At 45.6% G+C, this 17,039-nt stretch overlaps 1 protein-coding gene across 2 annotated transcripts in view; it reads left to right on the forward strand.

Moving 5' to 3' along the window:
- Positions 1 to 4,463, forward strand: part of KCNIP3 (potassium voltage-gated channel interacting protein 3) — a 62,012-nt gene extending 57,549 nt beyond the window's left edge. For both annotated transcript variants that reach the window (XM_075272880.1, XM_075272881.1), the window contains 5 exons: positions 98 to 168; positions 820 to 927; positions 2,689 to 2,793; positions 2,879 to 2,941; positions 4,072 to 4,463. In XM_075272880.1, coding sequence (XP_075128981.1) covers positions 98 to 168; positions 820 to 927; positions 2,689 to 2,793; positions 2,879 to 2,941; positions 4,072 to 4,119 — 395 coding nt within the window. In that variant the 3' untranslated portion in view covers positions 4,120 to 4,463. The remainder of the gene's footprint in view (positions 1 to 97; positions 169 to 819; positions 928 to 2,688; positions 2,794 to 2,878; positions 2,942 to 4,071) is intronic.
- Positions 4,464 to 17,039: the final 12,576 nt, after the last annotated feature.

Genomic DNA, 17,039 nt, shown 5'->3' on the forward strand with positions numbered 1-17,039 from the left:
GCACTGCTACACATGGTACAGCACCAACAAACAATCCCTTTAAAAATGCGGATGTCTTCACATGATAATAGTGATGTCACCTGTCCTGTCTTTGCAGATGCCACAATGTATGCACACTTTCTATTTAATGCCTTTGACATGGACAGAAGTGGTGCCATCCGGTTTGAGGTAAGGCAGTAAAAAAAAACAAAAAAACTTGACACTACCTGATAGCATCTGGGCACGGTACAAAACTGGAAGGGAGAAGCCAAAGTTCATCAGGTAGAGGTCAGGGCTGGTAGAGTTCAGTCAATACAGTAGACAGGCAGAAAGTTGGGGCAGACAGTGGATAGCAGTGACCCCAGGGATCCATCTGTATTCAGATTCCAGCAGCTGGATCGGTATGGGGACCAGGTGTCAAACCCCACCAAGCAGATACTCAACACCTATCCTGTGAATCGGTCATTAGTATCCAAAACATTTAAGGTCTTGGACCACCCCTTTAACTGTTTACCAGTATCATTTTAATAGTGGCTTTTCCTGTAATACAAGGCTCAACCATTACTAATACAGTAGTATAGAATTATGTGTGGTAAACAATGAAGGGGAGCACCACAGCCGCCCCTGGAAACAGCTAATTTTTAGGGGTGACCTGCGTTGAATCTCCACCAATCTAATATTGATGTCCTATCCCAAGTATCAGCCATCAATTTTAAAGAACTGGATAACAAATATATATGAGGTGCTTCATGTACAAGAAGACAAGACTACACCCTACACTGTCCAGAATGAGCACCGAGCTACATTGTATAATCTTATATTATTTATTGTGTTTTACAGGATTTTGTGGTTGGATTGTCTATTCTGCTACGAGGGAGTGTCCATGAAAAATTAAAATGGGCTTTTAACCTGTACGATATCAATAAGGATGGATACATTACTAAGGAGGTAAGTCATAGTTATTATGGGTCATGAAAAATGGATAACACCCTTTACAGATCGGTCCTGGTGATATGAGGCAACTCAAAGACAACTCATTTCATATATCATGTAATTCTAGACCAGTGTAATGCACTTTGATTTAAAATGTGGCTGCTTTCTTCCTAAAAAATGTCTCTAAAGTTTCGGCCGCTAGGTCTCTCCATTCTAGCTAATTTGCTGTTCACTCTTTTGTTACCAAGGAAGTCCGTCCATAGATACATTCCATGCTGTTTTGCTTATCTCAGCGAGTATAGCAGGCAGTCCTTTTTTGTCTTCACGCAGCAAATGGGAGAGGGGAGGGGTTGATTCTCCTCACAGCCTGCAAAGACATGTCTGTAAACTATTGCTGGCCTTTTGGCTAAGATCAAGTGTAGTATCTGTTCTTATCAGAAGCAGTAAGTAGGTAAAACTGCTTCCGGGCTAGTGCTGGGGTCCACTGGCAGGAGTAGACCGAACACTGTGGAGATGGGAATGGAGAACCACTTGGGGCATGTTGCTGGAGGAAGCAGCTAGTAACAGATTCCGCCAGTGGTGTGTGAATGACCACTGTAGGGGACTGGTAAAGACTGCGAATGCTGGCAACATGACCACCAGGTGCTTCAGTGCCAGGGGATCTTGGCTGGAGGTCGAGGAAGCGCTCGAAGGCCTCTAGTGCCGTACCCTGAGGGTTTGAGTGGCCCCTGGGGTGCCTTAAATCACTGGGCGTGGGAAACCCACTGATTTGGGCACATTGCGTGGCACTATTTCTACCTTTTGAGCACCACTCCCTTATGCCTGGTTTTCCTGACGGGGAAATTTTTTATAAACCGGGCCTTGACAGGCACTTTACCACTTTGTTAGTGTTTTTCACCTTCTTTTGTACACTCTGTCACCTTTTTTGTGTGTTCGACGAAGGGATGCTGTACCCTTTTGAGATGCCCCCGGCGGTCGTCTGGAGGTGAGGTCTGTAATGGGCTTCCCTCCTGTCTTTTTGGTGACCTGCCTTGGGTCGACTGAGGCAGGTACTGGATTTCGGATCTGAGTCCAGGAGTACCCCAGGTGGTAGCAGCCCAGGGAGAAACTGGACAACTGGTCTGTTCTGAGTACCCTAGGTGGTGGCAGTCCAAGGGGAAAGGAACGTTTTGGACTTTCTGCTTCGGCAGTTTGTCCGTGAGTTACTCTACTCCACTTGGAGCCTTTTGACCAAGTGGAGGTGAGTTAGTCAGGAACCCCATTCCGTTTGGGATAGGGTACCTTTGCAAACAAGCATCCTGGGCACGTTTTTTTAGTGGCACTCCCACTTTTTTCGTGCACTTGGTGTGAAAGTTGGCACAGTTTAGGGGCCTTCAATAAAAAAAAAAAAAAAAATTGCTGTGTACAAAAGACAGAGGATTATGCAAATCTTAAATGTTTCAATGTAACAAAAGTCCTCTACGTACTTGTATCTACTTCTGGCTGCTTGTGTGATTACAGATGGGATAGTATTCAAGACGGCAAGCAGCTTTACTGACTGTGCCCATAGATTGCAGATTTTTTTTCTTGTGTTTTATCTTTTTGGTTGCATGTATTTGCCCTGTATTCACAGTCTAGTGATCCTGCAGCTCCTATATTATGGTCCCTTGGGTTTTTGTCAGGTATTGAGACAAATGAAAAATGTGTTTCAGCCATAACGTGATTATAAGTGGTACCCTTTAAAGGGAACCCATGTATACTGATGTTATAAAGAAAAACTGCTTCCTCTATGTTTAGGAGATGCTGGCAATAATGAAATCCATCTATGACATGATGGGACGTTACACATACCCCATGCTGCGGGATGATGCCCCCATTGAGCACGTGGAGAGGTTCTTCCAGGTAATATTACATTTCTATTACATTAGAAAATGCTTCCTTACCCGATACTTGAAGCTAGACCTCTTTTTTGTAACTTGTCTTGCAGAAGATGGACCGAAATCATGACGGAGTAGTCACCATTGATGAATTTTTGGAGACTTGTCAGAAGGTTAGTTGAACACAATTGTTCTCTAGCATTAGAAGAGATGCTGATTTTGCGTCAGATTCTTCCCCAAAATCGGTGGCAATTTCTGCCTCCCATTGTTTTTCAGTGGCAGGCAGAGATCAATGCAGGACGCTGATACAAAAAAATAAAATAAAATCAGCATCCTGCTTGATCTTGCCCAGATTCATCTGGGCCTAATATGCAATGGAAAGCCGCATCGGAAGGTCAGGTGCCGCAAAATGAAGAGGAATCCATGGCGCATGTCCACCTGAAATTCCTCTACATTTCCCGACATCTAATGCAACTTTTTTCCAAGCCAAATTGATTTTTCTAGCCATCCATTATAATAAACTAGTCACCTAACCATTAACCCTCTCCAATTGTCCTGTGTACTCTTAACAATCCAAACTATGAACTATGGCTGGGCAAGGGATTTATATATAGGGACAATATTACAATGGGATCTCTTTTTATTCATTCTAATATCTGCTTGACACTGAGTATCGCTGCTTAGCTTAGGGGGCGTTCCCACTTGCGCCCCTGTCTTCCCACCCTAATCCCCAGAGAAACTGGGTAGGGGACAGCTTGCCTGCTGTCAATTTTAAAACCCATTCATTTGAATGAGTTTGTAAAGGTAACCGCCGGTATCCGTATGTGGCCTCTCCGACGTGAAACCAGTTGTTTTGCACGGACACAAAGTCGGACATGCAGGACTTTGTGTCCATCCAAAAACCGGTTTCACCACAGACAGGCTGCATACGGACACCAGCGGTTTGCTTTAAAAACCCATTCAAGTGAATGGGTTTTAAAACTGACCGCCGGGAAGCCGTCCCCTATCTTGTTTCTCCGAGGATTAGGACGGAAACCCCTGGGCGAACAGCGGCGGTAGTGTGAACGCCACGTAACTTGGAACCAGAATAGCCTGGTTCTTCTCTTCTTCTGCTATAAAGGGTAGTAAAGTGGTAGCAAGCTATTGTAGGGTTTGACCACTCTTGACAAGAGACCCTAAATCCTAGTTATTGGCCATACAATTGAATGAGCACGTGTTTACCCCCTCCATTCTAAGAAATAGAATAAATGGAGAACCCACGAAGGTCTACTGGAGGTCATGAACTTTCTCCTTCCTTCTTCAGGATGAAAACATTATGAGATCCATGCAACTCTTTGAAAATGTTATCTAGAAGAAGATATTGCATTCCACCCATGCCAGCACTGGAAAGGACCCATCTGATGGAGTATGCCCAAGACTGGATCACATCCACCGCCCTTCTTCCTCGTGTCACAAAAGCCCATGGATGGTGTAATCTCTCTCCCAGGGAACAGACAATCCTACTTACTGCCTGCCTGTTTGCACTGATCCCTTCCTATTCCTCACCATAACAAACTCACCTTTCTAAGGACTGTTTTATATTATTACAGAAAAAAAGCACATTTATCTCTGCAAGAGCCAGGATTCTTAAATCAGGGATTTTTACAGAAAGCCGCTCTTGCCTGCATCAGATGTGGGAACGTAGGAACCATTACTTCCCCCTCCCAAACGCCCCATCCCCCATAAAAATGAAAAGAAGAGATATATTTGATGGTTTATATGAATTCTATGCAGATATCTGCATTATGTGCTTCCTGAAAATCTGCCAAATTCCCCCCGTCGCCCCAGCGCTATGTGTCAGAAGGAAATAAGATGGTCTCCTCCTCTGCTGGTTGGTGGCACAATAACCTACCGGCCGGGTACAGAGATCATGATTGTTATGCTTAAGCCTTCCATTTTTTTGGTCTTTTTTTGGTATAACAAAGTATTTGGGTGCATGTTCTCTATAAGACCTTATTTTTTTTTAAGTAATACCTTACTGACTCCCTGCTGTTCTCGTTCTCATGATTTTTGGGGTCCCCGCCAGTCTCTGTACTTCGTGGTCTCTCTTGACACTGAGAAATAACCCACTATATGACAATAGAGGATTGCAACAGGATAGACTGCGCTCCTTCTGCTCGTTGAGATGAAGCAAGATCTCCCTCAATTCTCCTCAAATCTTAGGAGGACTTGCTTGTCCCAAAAGGGGGTGTGGGGTTACAACTTGTGAAATAAACTTGTAAGCCAGGGCTGCATCCGTCTGGGATACCGGGTTGTCTGGACTGACTGACCACGTAGGTAATTTGGAACTTCTGTGACCCTATGGCTTGCAACTTCCAAGAATGATGCGCTCCTCTTGGATTAAAACAATGAACGCCTTGGAATAGGTTAAACCAGGCTTTATTTCAAACAGGTAACGCGTTTCGGGGTCTTACATGTGAACATAAAGTGCGCACCCCTTCATCAGATCTACATGAAATAATAATAGATGTAATTTTATATGTTCTCATTGTTATTTGATGTAGATCTGATAAAGGGGTGCGCACTTTATGTTCGCATATAAGACCCCGAAACGCGTTATCTGAAATAAAGCCTGGTTTAACCTATTCCGAGGCGTTCATTGTTTTAATCCAAGAGGAGCGTATCATTTCTGGAAGTTGCAAGCCATAGGCTCACAGAAGTTCCATATCTGCAGCAACTGGTGGAGCCGGGTCTGGAAACACATAGAATGCCAGGGGCGTGGAATCATTTCAACTGGGGTAGAGGGGTCGGTGAAGTGCTTTTTGATTTTTTTAAAGCACCCTACATCTGTGCAATCAAATTTTTACCAGTCAAACAAGTCCGTTAAAGGGTCTGGTTTTAGGTAAAAATGGGCCCCAAATTGGGGATGTCTTGAGAAACACACCGAAAGGTACTTAACGTTCGGAATTCCCTGGAGCTCCCGATCTCAGACGTAGCCGCTCCCTTCCAATATTTGATGTCAGAGCTGCAGCCGTGGCAGGAGATTTAGAAGGAACGCACCTCTCAGTTTGTTTGTTTTTAAAGACGTCCCCTGTAGATCATCCATTTTCACGTAAAACTGGACAACTCCTCTAAGGCTAGGTTCACATCTGCGCTGGAGTCTCTGTTGGAGAATCCGCCAAAAAATTGGCAGATAGATAAGACCTGCCCGGAGGACTTTTCTCTCTGCTGTTTTCAGTATGAAACATGCAGACAACCTGACAGAACCAATTATAGTCGCCGTTAAAAGTCCATTGTGTGATGGTAGAACACCCCCTAACCTTGCATATATTGAGAGTGATCTAAAAATATATAAGATAATGACACATAGTTTAATTCCAGATATTGCTAACCTGTAGGCAGAACAGATCAATGATGCAGTGGACAGAATCCGACTTCGAGGGGCAGCTCATTTACAGTAACATTCAGCATTGCTGTCCCTATGGTGTTACATCAGTGCTGTAGATTTAGATTGACTTCAGATGGGCTGGTATGGTCCATATTTCCTGGAGTGAACCCTGAGCTGGGACCCTGAATCTGACCATTTAAAAATTTATGATGCTAGAAGTCCGTGAATCCCTGCGGCTCTGCTGTCCCACGTTGTAGCCATGTTTTCTGTACAACCGTAGGAACACATAGACTGCTAACATCATAGACTACAATGCTGGGAGTGTTCTGGCTTAGGGTTTGGTGTAGGAAATATGGCTGACATCCAGTTTGTATCTCATGGACCAAACCTGTCTGTGTGAAGCTGATGTAAGCATGTTACCCAACAAGGAGGGGCTCTAGGATCAGCAATTCTTCAGAAAAGTCATTGCAGAGCTTGTGGAAACATCATAAGCCACAATGGTGATCGCCCAGCAGTGGGATGTCCAACAACCAGCTGATCTTGGGAGGATCTGAAATGAGGTGGAAAAACAGGACAACCCTTTAAAGGCTTCACAAATGTTTCATAGTATGGCGACTTAGGCCACAGCTCCCATTGTGTGACCAAAGATTCCTTGTGTCACCTGGTGACTCCTTTTTCAAAGTAAGGGAATGGAGTTGTGTTGTGACCCCAAGGGTGTTCTGACTGACTCTTAGTTGAAAATTCAGCAGTGCTTGATCTTTTTACGACTAGAAGTCAGGGTCGCAATTCGACTCCAACCTACTTTAACGAAGTAGTCGCGGGATGACACAGTGTTCTTTGGTCACGCAATAGGAGTCATGACCAAAGTCACCACGTAGCCATAGCTTTACATAGCTAGTACTGTCGCATAATGGCCATGGTCGCTCTTGTAAAGAACATGCACCCATCTGAAATTCTTTTCACGATTCCAATGACCTTACTCTTCTTGAATTGTACAAGTTTTATTTGTACTTCTTGGTGCATACACATGACGTGAAATGTAGCATCACTGATCATGGGTTGAGGGTTACCGTCATCCTCCTCTCAAGCAAAAGCACAATACTTCATAAAGGCATGGGGACATCCCGAGAGAGTGGAAGGTACCGTGGAGCCGGCTTCAGATATCTCAAGCATCATTCACACTGTTCTTCACCCTCTTACACTGAACTTCTATTTTTGCTGCTAAATATAACCTTTTATGCCTTACATTTGGGTTTCATACAGTACTGGCATAAAATATATACTGTATATCCATAGACAGTACATCATCCAAGTAGTGTACCCAGAGGACAGGACCATAAAGTTAAACAATTAGGTTTCCATCCCATTTTCAAGACTTTTCTGCAGTATAGATTCTCTTACGACACATCCCTGGACACCACGTATTTGGTGACCACACTAATATGGGATAGGCGCCCCTCTCTCTATGATTTCTAGGTTCTTTCTTTACCCACTGACCATCTCTAAAGATTCATCTTCTTCTGCTATTTAGGATTCATGATTTACTCACCAATAAGACACCGTATATGTATGTTAAAGGGGTTGTTCCAGAATCACAACTTCCACAGAAGTCCAAGGAATAGATGATGTGTCTGATAAGCGGGATTCCACCGATCAGGAGAATGGGGGTCCTATAACCCTTGTCCGAATGGTGGTGGGCCGCCACTCCATTAATGTCTATAGGAGTCGTAAGTCAGTATGAGTAGTTTGGCCTACGGTTCAGACGTCTTCCTGTGGATACTTAATACGTTGTGATACCGGAACAAACCCTTTAAGCCTGATGTTTCTTGGGGAAGAAAGACCTGTAGAAACAACATGCAATGGAATATGTCACTAGTATATAAACCTGTATGCCTCTGTAACATAGTGGTGTGATAGACCCAATAGATATCAACGTAACCCATCAGAATCTCACTATCCATTTGCCGAGTCAACTTTTTTTTCGCGTACCACCATATTCCGTTAGTCAGTCCCTGAGAGATACAAATCATTTCACTCCTTACATAGCCCACCTTTGACGGTGTCTAATCTATGGTTACCAAATTCCAGTTTATTTTGCTAGTTGTACGTAACACTATCCCACCAGGGTCCTACGTCATCACTACCTGTACTGGATTCAGTGGATCTATGGAAGCTTATTTCTCCCCTTAGCATCCATTACGTTATGGGTTATTCTTCAACTGTTCTCCACCACATCCATGGTTTCCCCCTCTCTAATATTGTGTATGAATCCTCTCGCCATTCCTGATAGGACATGGACCATACCATTTCCACTTCCTCCTCACATGAAGGGCTCCAGGAACCTTCCCTCCTCTCTGGAATTACTGAAAATTTGCACTAGACCAGAGAGGCATGTCTAAGAATGAATGCATGTTATAAGGGGAGTCTTCTCTCTTATATGCACTCACCTCACTACTACATGATGTGTCTGTGTATGGCAGCACCTGATGGCTCATCACTGTATATTTTAATAAAATAAATCGAAAAAATGTGCTCAGTTGTAAAAGATATGTATATAGATGTGTGTATATGTAATTATAATGGAAATGTGATCATAACTGGATTATGGTTACAATTGGCAAGTGCTGCGGTCCTCCAGCAACGTGCAATGGTCAACCGATAACAAAGTATTAACTGGGGACTGAAGATGGAAGACTGGGACGTCTGAGCATCTGGTTGCCAGATAACCATTTGGTATACTATGCTGATGGTCTAAAGCAAAGGTAGGCAACCTTAGGCACTCCCACTGTTGTAAAACTACAACTCCCAGCATGCTTTATACTTGATCTGCTGTTCTTAGAACTCCTAAGGAAGTAAACAGAGCATGTTGGGAGTTGTAGCTTTACAGCAGCTGGAGTGCCGAAGGTTGCTGACCCCTGGCCTAGAGGTTAATAAGCCCTCCTAGAATTTGCCTAGCCTTCTGTTATCTGCTTGCTTAGCAGGGGCGTAAATTGCCGGGGTGCAGAGGTTGCAGCCGCGTTAGGGGGCCCATAAGCACTGGCATCAGTATTGAGATTGCAGCTTCCATCTGGACCATAAACCAAGGAGACCCACAGATTACACTGAACACACTAAGGTGGATTAAACTCCTTAGCACCCGTAACCATTAGAGTTGAGCGAGTACTGTTCGGATCAGCGATCCGAACAGCACGCACGCATTGAAATGAATGGAAGCATCTGGTGCTTCCGGATTGACGGCAGCCGGCCGCTTAACCCGCCGCGTGCATTGATTTCAATGCGTGCGTGCGTGCTGTTCGGATCGGCTGATCCGAACAGTACTCGCTCAACTCTAGTAACCATCACTATCAAGAATTCGCTGTAGGGATGAGGTAGCTGAGGGCCCACAAGAATTTAGTTTTCCACTGCTGCCTAGGTATTGGTCTTCCTGTTCCCGAGTCTCTGACTCTCAAATTTATTTGCTACCTTTGTAGCCTCAGTTTTATTTCTGCTCGCCCCTGTTTTTGTTTATGGTACTCCTTTGGCTTTGATATTTCTATGGCTGGCTACCCAGTTCTGAATCATAGCTTCTGTCCGACTACTGTGTCTCATGGGGGATTATTCTGCAGAATACAAACTAGCAATCTGAACAGTTAAGTGCCATCCTCTTTGCCGAATGTAGGAAAAGCTAGTAACCTAACAACCCCATAACAAAGAGATCTACTTTTACCAATAAATAGATTCAGTTGAAAGTAGAAGTAGTCATAGGCATAGCCATAAAAGATAGTCATGGGTAGTCATAAGCAAAGCTTTCACCAATTCCGACTCCTCTATTATTGCACAGCCCGAATACAACTTCTTCACCAATACTCCTCTAATTCAGGAAAAACGCCAGTGATAGTAATGACAATGTAAGGGAGTAACAGACCACAAAAAAAGAGGCTCTGAATCCTTCTGAGACCAAACAACAGTAGAGTAGGAAGAGATAGCAGCTTGTTACAAGAAGGAAGAAATGGTCGTCTAGACAAGTATTTCTCAACCTCTTCAAGTCAAGTACTGGCTAGTGAAAAAAGTCCTGAAAAGTCCAATGGATACCATGCTGTCAGTCATGTGACAAACCCTGCTCCCAGTCTCAAGTGTGGAAGAAAGTGGAACACATAGCGCCCCTGTGGGGGCATCTGTGGTATGCACACTAAAAGTTCTCCAAGAGCTTCCAACCACATCAGATCACAGCTCGGAAGCCATCTGCCTATTCAGCATAGTCTATACGCCGTTGTAGAGGATACCTACCGCCAGCAGCGGAGAACTCTCTAAATCTGACACTTTCAGAGCATTGGTTCTCAGCCACTGCACGTACCTCCTGAGATTTCATTGCGCACACCCCTAAGGAACCTGTACCACAAGCTGAAAACCACTGGTCAGATTTATATGGGGGGTCTAAGATTGGGGACCTGAAAATGGAAACCCAATCTGCCTAAAAAAGAGGTTATTGCGGACCCACTAGACTAAAATGGTGTCCACTGGGTTTCCGCTCAAAAAATGACCTTCTAGACATGTTAGGTATCCCCATGCGTACAAGCCCCCACTATCCAAAAACAGCGTTAAACAATATATATATATTACACTGCAATGAGCTAATTAACATATTTTGGTCACTTCGCTTTCTCTGAAAAATAGCAATAAAAAGTCATATCCGGCAGATGCAGAGCCCTAATATACTCATATCGCGGTCAACAAAACAGTAATAAAGTTATGGGCCTCAGAATACGGTGACCCCAAGAAAATCATTTTAGCTATAGAATCCGTAACACATAATAAAAACAATATAAATATGGTATTTCTGTAATTGTAATGACCCACCAAACAAAGCTGCCATTCATAAAAGAGGAATGAAAGCTTCTGATTCAGGGTTATACGAGAATATTATTATATTGGGTCTGAGCCAGGTTATCGCATCGATTGTCTATCTATCATCACAGAAACAAATAATAGGAGAGGACTCGCCCTGTCACTATATCAGGGGAGAATTGTGCTGTGACTGCAACCCAGAAATCCCTTCCTGTATTATACTAACATCAGCATTAGAGATGAGCGAACACTAAAATGTTCGAGGTTCGAAATTCGATTCGAACAGCCGCTCACTGTTCGAGTGTTCGAATGGGTTTCGAACCCCATTATAGTCTATGGGGAACATAAACTCGTTAAGGGGGAAACCCAAATTCGTGTCTGGAGGGTCACCAAGTCCACTATGACACCCCAGGAAATGATACCAACACCCTGGAATGACACTGGGACAGCAGGGGAAGCATGTCTGGGGGCATAAAAGTCACTTTATTTCATGGAAATCCCTGTCAGTTTGCGATTTTCGCAAGCTAACTTTTCCCCATAGAAATGCATTGGCCAGTGCTGATTGGCCAGAGTACGGAACTCGACCAATCAGCGCTGGCTCTGCTGGAGGAGGCGGAGTCTAAGATAGCTCCACACCAGTCTCCATTCAGGTCCGACCTTAGACTCCGCCTCCTCCGGCAGAGCCAGCGCTGATTGGCCGAAGGCTGGCCAATGCATTCCTATGCGAATGCAGACTTAGCAGTGCTGAGTCAGTTTTGCTCAACTACACATCTGATGCACACTCGGCACTGCTACATCAGATGTAGCAATCTGATGTAGCAGAGCCGAGGGTGCACTAGAACCCCTGTGCAAACTCAGTTCACGCTAATAGAATGCATTGGCCAGCGCTGATTGGCCAATGCATTCTATTAGCCCGATGAAGTAGAGCTGAATGTGTGTGCTAAGCACACACATTCAGCACTGCTTCATCAAGCCAATACAATGCATTAGCCAGTGCTGATTGGCCAGAGTACGGAATTCGGCCAATCAGCGCTGGCCAATGCATTCTATTAGCCCGATGAAGTAGAGCTGAATGTGTGTGCTAAGCACACACATTCAGCACTGCTTCATCAAGCCAATACAATGCATTAGCCAGTGCTGATTGGCCAGAGTACGGAATTCGGCCAATCAGCGCTGGCTCTGCTGGAGGAGGCGGAGTCTAAGATCGCTCCACACCAGTCTCCATTCAGGTCCGACCTTAGACTCCGCCTCCTCCGGCAGAGCCAGCGCTGATTGGCCGAAGGCTGGCCAATGCATTCCTATGCGAATGCAGACTTAGCAGTGCTGAGTCAGTTTTGCTCAACTACACATCTGATGCACACTCGGCACTGCTACATCAGATGTAGCAATCTGATGTAGCAGAGCCGAGGGTGCACTAGAACCCCTGTGCAAACTCAGTTCACGCTAATAGAATGCATTGGCCAGCGCTGATTGGCCAATGCATTCTATTAGCCCGATGAAGTAGAGCTGAATGTGTGTGCTAAGCACACACATTCAGCACTGCTTCATCAAGCCAATACAATGCATTAGCCAGTGCTGATTGGCCAGAGTACGGAACTCGACCAATCAGCGCTGGCTCTGCTGGAGGAGGCGGAGTCTAAGATAGCTCCACACCAGTCTCCATTCAGGTCCGACCTTAGACTCCGCCTCCTCCGGCAGAGCCAGCGCTGATTGGCCGAAGGCTGGCCAATGCATTCCTATGCGAATGCAGACTTAGCAGTGCTGAGTCAGTTTTGCTCAACTACACATCTGATGCACACTCGGCACTGCTACATCAGATGTAGCAATCTGATGTAGCAGAGCCGAGGGTGCACTAGAACCCCTGTGCAAACTCAGTTCACGCTAATAGAATGCATTGGCCAGCGCTGATTGGCCAATGCATTCTATTAGCCCGATGAAGTAGAGCTGAATGTGTGTGCTAAGCACACACATTCAGCACTGCTTCATCAAGCCAATACAATGCATTAGCCAGTGCTGATTGGCCAGAGTACGGAATTCGGCCAATCAGCGCTGGCCAATGCATTCTATTAGCCCGATGAAGTAGAGCTGAATGTGTGTGCTAAGCACACACATTCAGCACTGCTTCATCAAGCCAATACAATGCATTAGCCAGTGCTGATTGGCCAGAGTACGGAATTCGGCCAATCAGCGCTGGCTCTGCTGGAGGAGGCGGAGTCTAAGATCGCTCCACACCAGTCTCCATTCAGGTCCGACCTTAGACTCCGCCTCCTCCGGCAGAGCCAGCGCTGATTGGCCGAAGGCTGGCCAATGCATTCCTATGCGAATGCAGACTTAGCAGTGCTGAGTCAGTTTTGCTCAACTACACATCTGATGCACACTCGGCACTGCTACATCAGATGTAGCAATCTGATGTAGCAGAGCCGAGGGTGCACTAGAACCCCTGTGCAAACTCAGTTCACGCTAATAGAATGCATTGGCCAGCGCTGATTGGCCAATGCATTCTATTAGCCCGATGAAGTAGAGCTGAATGTGTGTGCTAAGCACACACATTCAGCACTGCTTCATCAAGCCAATACAATGCATTAGCCAGTGCTGATTGGCCAGAGTACGGAACTCGACCAATCAGCGCTGGCTCTGCTGGAGGAGGCGGAGTCTAAGATAGCTCCACACCAGTCTCCATTCAGGTCCGACCTTAGACTCCGCCTCCTCCGGCAGAGCCAGCGCTGATTGGCCGAAGGCTGGCCAATGCATTCCTATGCGAATGCAGACTTAGCAGTGCTGAGTCAGTTTTGCTCAACTACACATCTGATGCACACTCGGCACTGCTACATCAGATGTAGCAATCTGATGTAGCAGAGCCGAGGGTGCACTAGAACCCCTGTGCAAACTCAGTTCACGCTAATAGAATGCATTGGCCAGCGCTGATTGGCCAATGCATTCTATTAGCCCGATGAAGTAGAGCTGAATGTGTGTGCTAAGCACACACATTCAGCACTGCTTCATCAAGCCAATACAATGCATTAGCCAGTGCTGATTGGCCAGAGTACGGAATTCGGCCAATCAGCGCTGGCCAATGCATTCTATTAGCCCGATGAAGTAGAGCTGAATGTGTGTGCTAAGCACACACATTCAGCACTGCTTCATCAAGCCAATACAATGCATTAGCCAGTGCTGATTGGCCAGAGTACGGAATTCGGCCAATCAGCGCTGGCTCTGCCGGAGGAGGCGGAGTCTAAGGTCGGACCTGAATGGAGACTGGTGTGGAGCGATCTTAGACTCCGCCTCCTCCAGCAGAGCCAGCGCTGATTGGTCGAGTTCCGTACTCTGGCCAATCAGCGCTGGCCAATGCATTCTATTAGCCCGATGAAGTAGAGCTGAATGTGTGTGCTAAGCACACACATTCAGCACTGCTTCATCAAGCCAATACAATGCATTAGCCAGTGCTGATTGGCCAGAGTACGGAATTCGGCCAATCAGCGCTGGCCAATGCATTCTATTAGCCCGATGAAGTAGAGCTGAATGTGTGTGCTAAGCACACACATTCAGCACTGCTTCATCAAGCCAATACAATGCATTAGCCAGTGCTGATTGGCCAGAGTACGGAATTCGGCCAATCAGCGCTGGCTCTGCCGGAGGAGGCGGAGTCTAAGGTCGGACCTGAATGGAGACTGGTGTGGAGCGATCTTAGACTCCGCCTCCTCCAGCAGAGCCAGCGCTGATTGGTCGAGTTCCGTACTCTGGCCAATCAGCGCTGGCCAATGCATTCTATTAGCCCGATGAAGTAGAGCTGAATGTGTGTGCTTAGCACACACATTCAGCTCTACTTCATCAGGCTAATAGAATACATTGGCCAATCAGCGCTGGCCAATGCATTCTATTAGCTTGATGAAGCAGAGTGTGCACAAGGGTTCAAGCGCACCCTCGGCTCTGATGTAGCAGAGCTGAGGGTGCACAAGGGTTCAAGTGCACCCTCGGCTCTCCTACATCAGAGCCGAGGGTGCGCTTGAACCCTTGTGCAGCCTCGGCTCTGCTACATCAGAGCCGAGGGTGCGCTTGAACCCTTGTGCACACTCTGCTTCATCAAGCTAATAGAATGCATTGGCCAGCACTGATTGGCCAGAGTACGGAATTCGGCCAATCAGCGCTGGCCAATGCATCCCTATGGGAAAAAGTTTATCTCACAAAAATCACAATTACACACCCGATAGAGCCCCAAAAAGTTATTTTTAATAACATTCCCCCCTAAATAAAGGTTATCCCTAGCTATCCCTGCCTGTACAGCTATCCCTGTCTCATAGTCACAAAGTTCACATTCTCATATGACCCGGATTTGAAATCCACTATTCGTCTAAAATGGAGGTCACCTGATTTCGGCAGCCAATGACTTTTTCCAATGCCCCCAGTGTCGTAGTTCCTGTCCCACCTCCCCTGCGCTGTTATTGGTGCAAAAAAGGCGCCAGGGAAGGTGGGAGGGGAATCGAATTTTGGCGCACTTTACCACGTGGTGTTCGATTCGATTCGAACATGGCGAACACCCTGATATCCGATCGAACATGTGTTCGATAGAACACTGTTCGCTCATCTCTAATCAGCATCATTACAGAAAAATCCTCCATGCCAACACTGAAGGTGAATAGACTAAAAATAGCCGCAGAGTTATTGTAAGGCAATGTCACTCACGATGGTGCGGACGTCTTAAAAGACTTGAACATCTCATTGAATTGATAGAACGTGATATGTGACAGATTATCAAATATTCAGGATTATCGGATTGTCCTAGAACATTGGACTCATCTTTTGGTACAGTGTTGGCCAAAAGTATTGGCACCCCTGCAATTCTGTCAGCTAATACTCAGTTTCTTCCAGAAAATGATTGCAATCACAAATTCTTTGGTATTATTATCTTCATTTAATTTGTCTTCAATGGAAAACCACATAAAGAATTGTCAAAAAGCCAAATTGGATATAATTCCACACCAAACATAAAAAAGGGGTGGACAAAAGTATTGGCACGGTTTGAAAAATCATGTAATGCTTCTCTAATTTGTGTAATTAACAGCACCTGTTACTTACCTGAGGCACCTAACAGGTGGTGGCAATAACTAAATCACACTTGCAGCCAGTTGAAATGGATTAAAGTTGACTCCACCTCTGTCCTGTGTCCTTGTGTGACCACATTGAGCATGGAGAAAAGAAAGAAGACCAAAGAATTGTCTGAGGACTTGAGAAGCAAAATTGTGAGGAAGCATGAGCAATCTCAAGGCTACAAGTCCATCTCCAAAGACCTGAATGTTCCTGTGTCTACCGTGCACAGTGTCATCAAGAAGTTTAAAGCCCATGGCACTGAGGCTAACCTCCATAGATGTGGACGGAAAAGAAAAATTGATGAGAGATTTCAACGCAGGATTGTGCGGATGGTGGATAAAGAACCTCGACTAACATCCAAACAAGTTCAAGCTGCCCTGCAGTCTGAGGGTACAACAGTGTCACCCCGTACTATCTGCCGGCATCTGAATGAAAGGGGACTGTATGGTAGGAGACCCAGGAAGACCCCACTTCTTACCCAGAGACATAAAAAAGCCAGGCTGGAGTTTTCCAAAACTTACCTGAGAAAGCCAAAAACGTTTTGGAAGAATGTTCTCTGGTCAGATGAGACAAAAGTAGAAAAAGGCATCAACATAGAGTTTACAGGAAAAAAAAGAGGCCTTCAAAGAAAAGAACACGGTCCCTACAGTCAGACATGGCGGAGGTTCCCTGATGTTTTGGGGTTGCTTTGCTGCCTCTGGCACTGGACTGCTTGACCGTGTGCATGGCATTATGAAGTCTGAAGACTACCAACACATTGTGCAGCATAATGTAGGGCCCAGTGTGCGAAAGCTGGGTCTCCCTCAGAGGTCATGGGTCTTCCAGCAGGACAATAACCCAAAACACACTTCAGGTCAGCACTAGAAAATGGTGGTGAGAGAAAGCACTGGAGACTTGTAAAGTGGCAGCAATGAGTCCAGCCCTGAATCCCATAGAACATCTGTGGAGAGATCTCTTGATGGCAGTTTGGAGAAGGCCCCCTTCACATCTCAGGG

The sequence above is a fragment of the Leptodactylus fuscus genome, chromosome 5, assembly GCF_031893055.1.
Source record: "Leptodactylus fuscus isolate aLepFus1 chromosome 5, aLepFus1.hap2, whole genome shotgun sequence".
In the NCBI taxonomy this organism is placed as follows: domain Eukaryota; kingdom Metazoa; phylum Chordata; class Amphibia; order Anura; family Leptodactylidae; genus Leptodactylus; species Leptodactylus fuscus.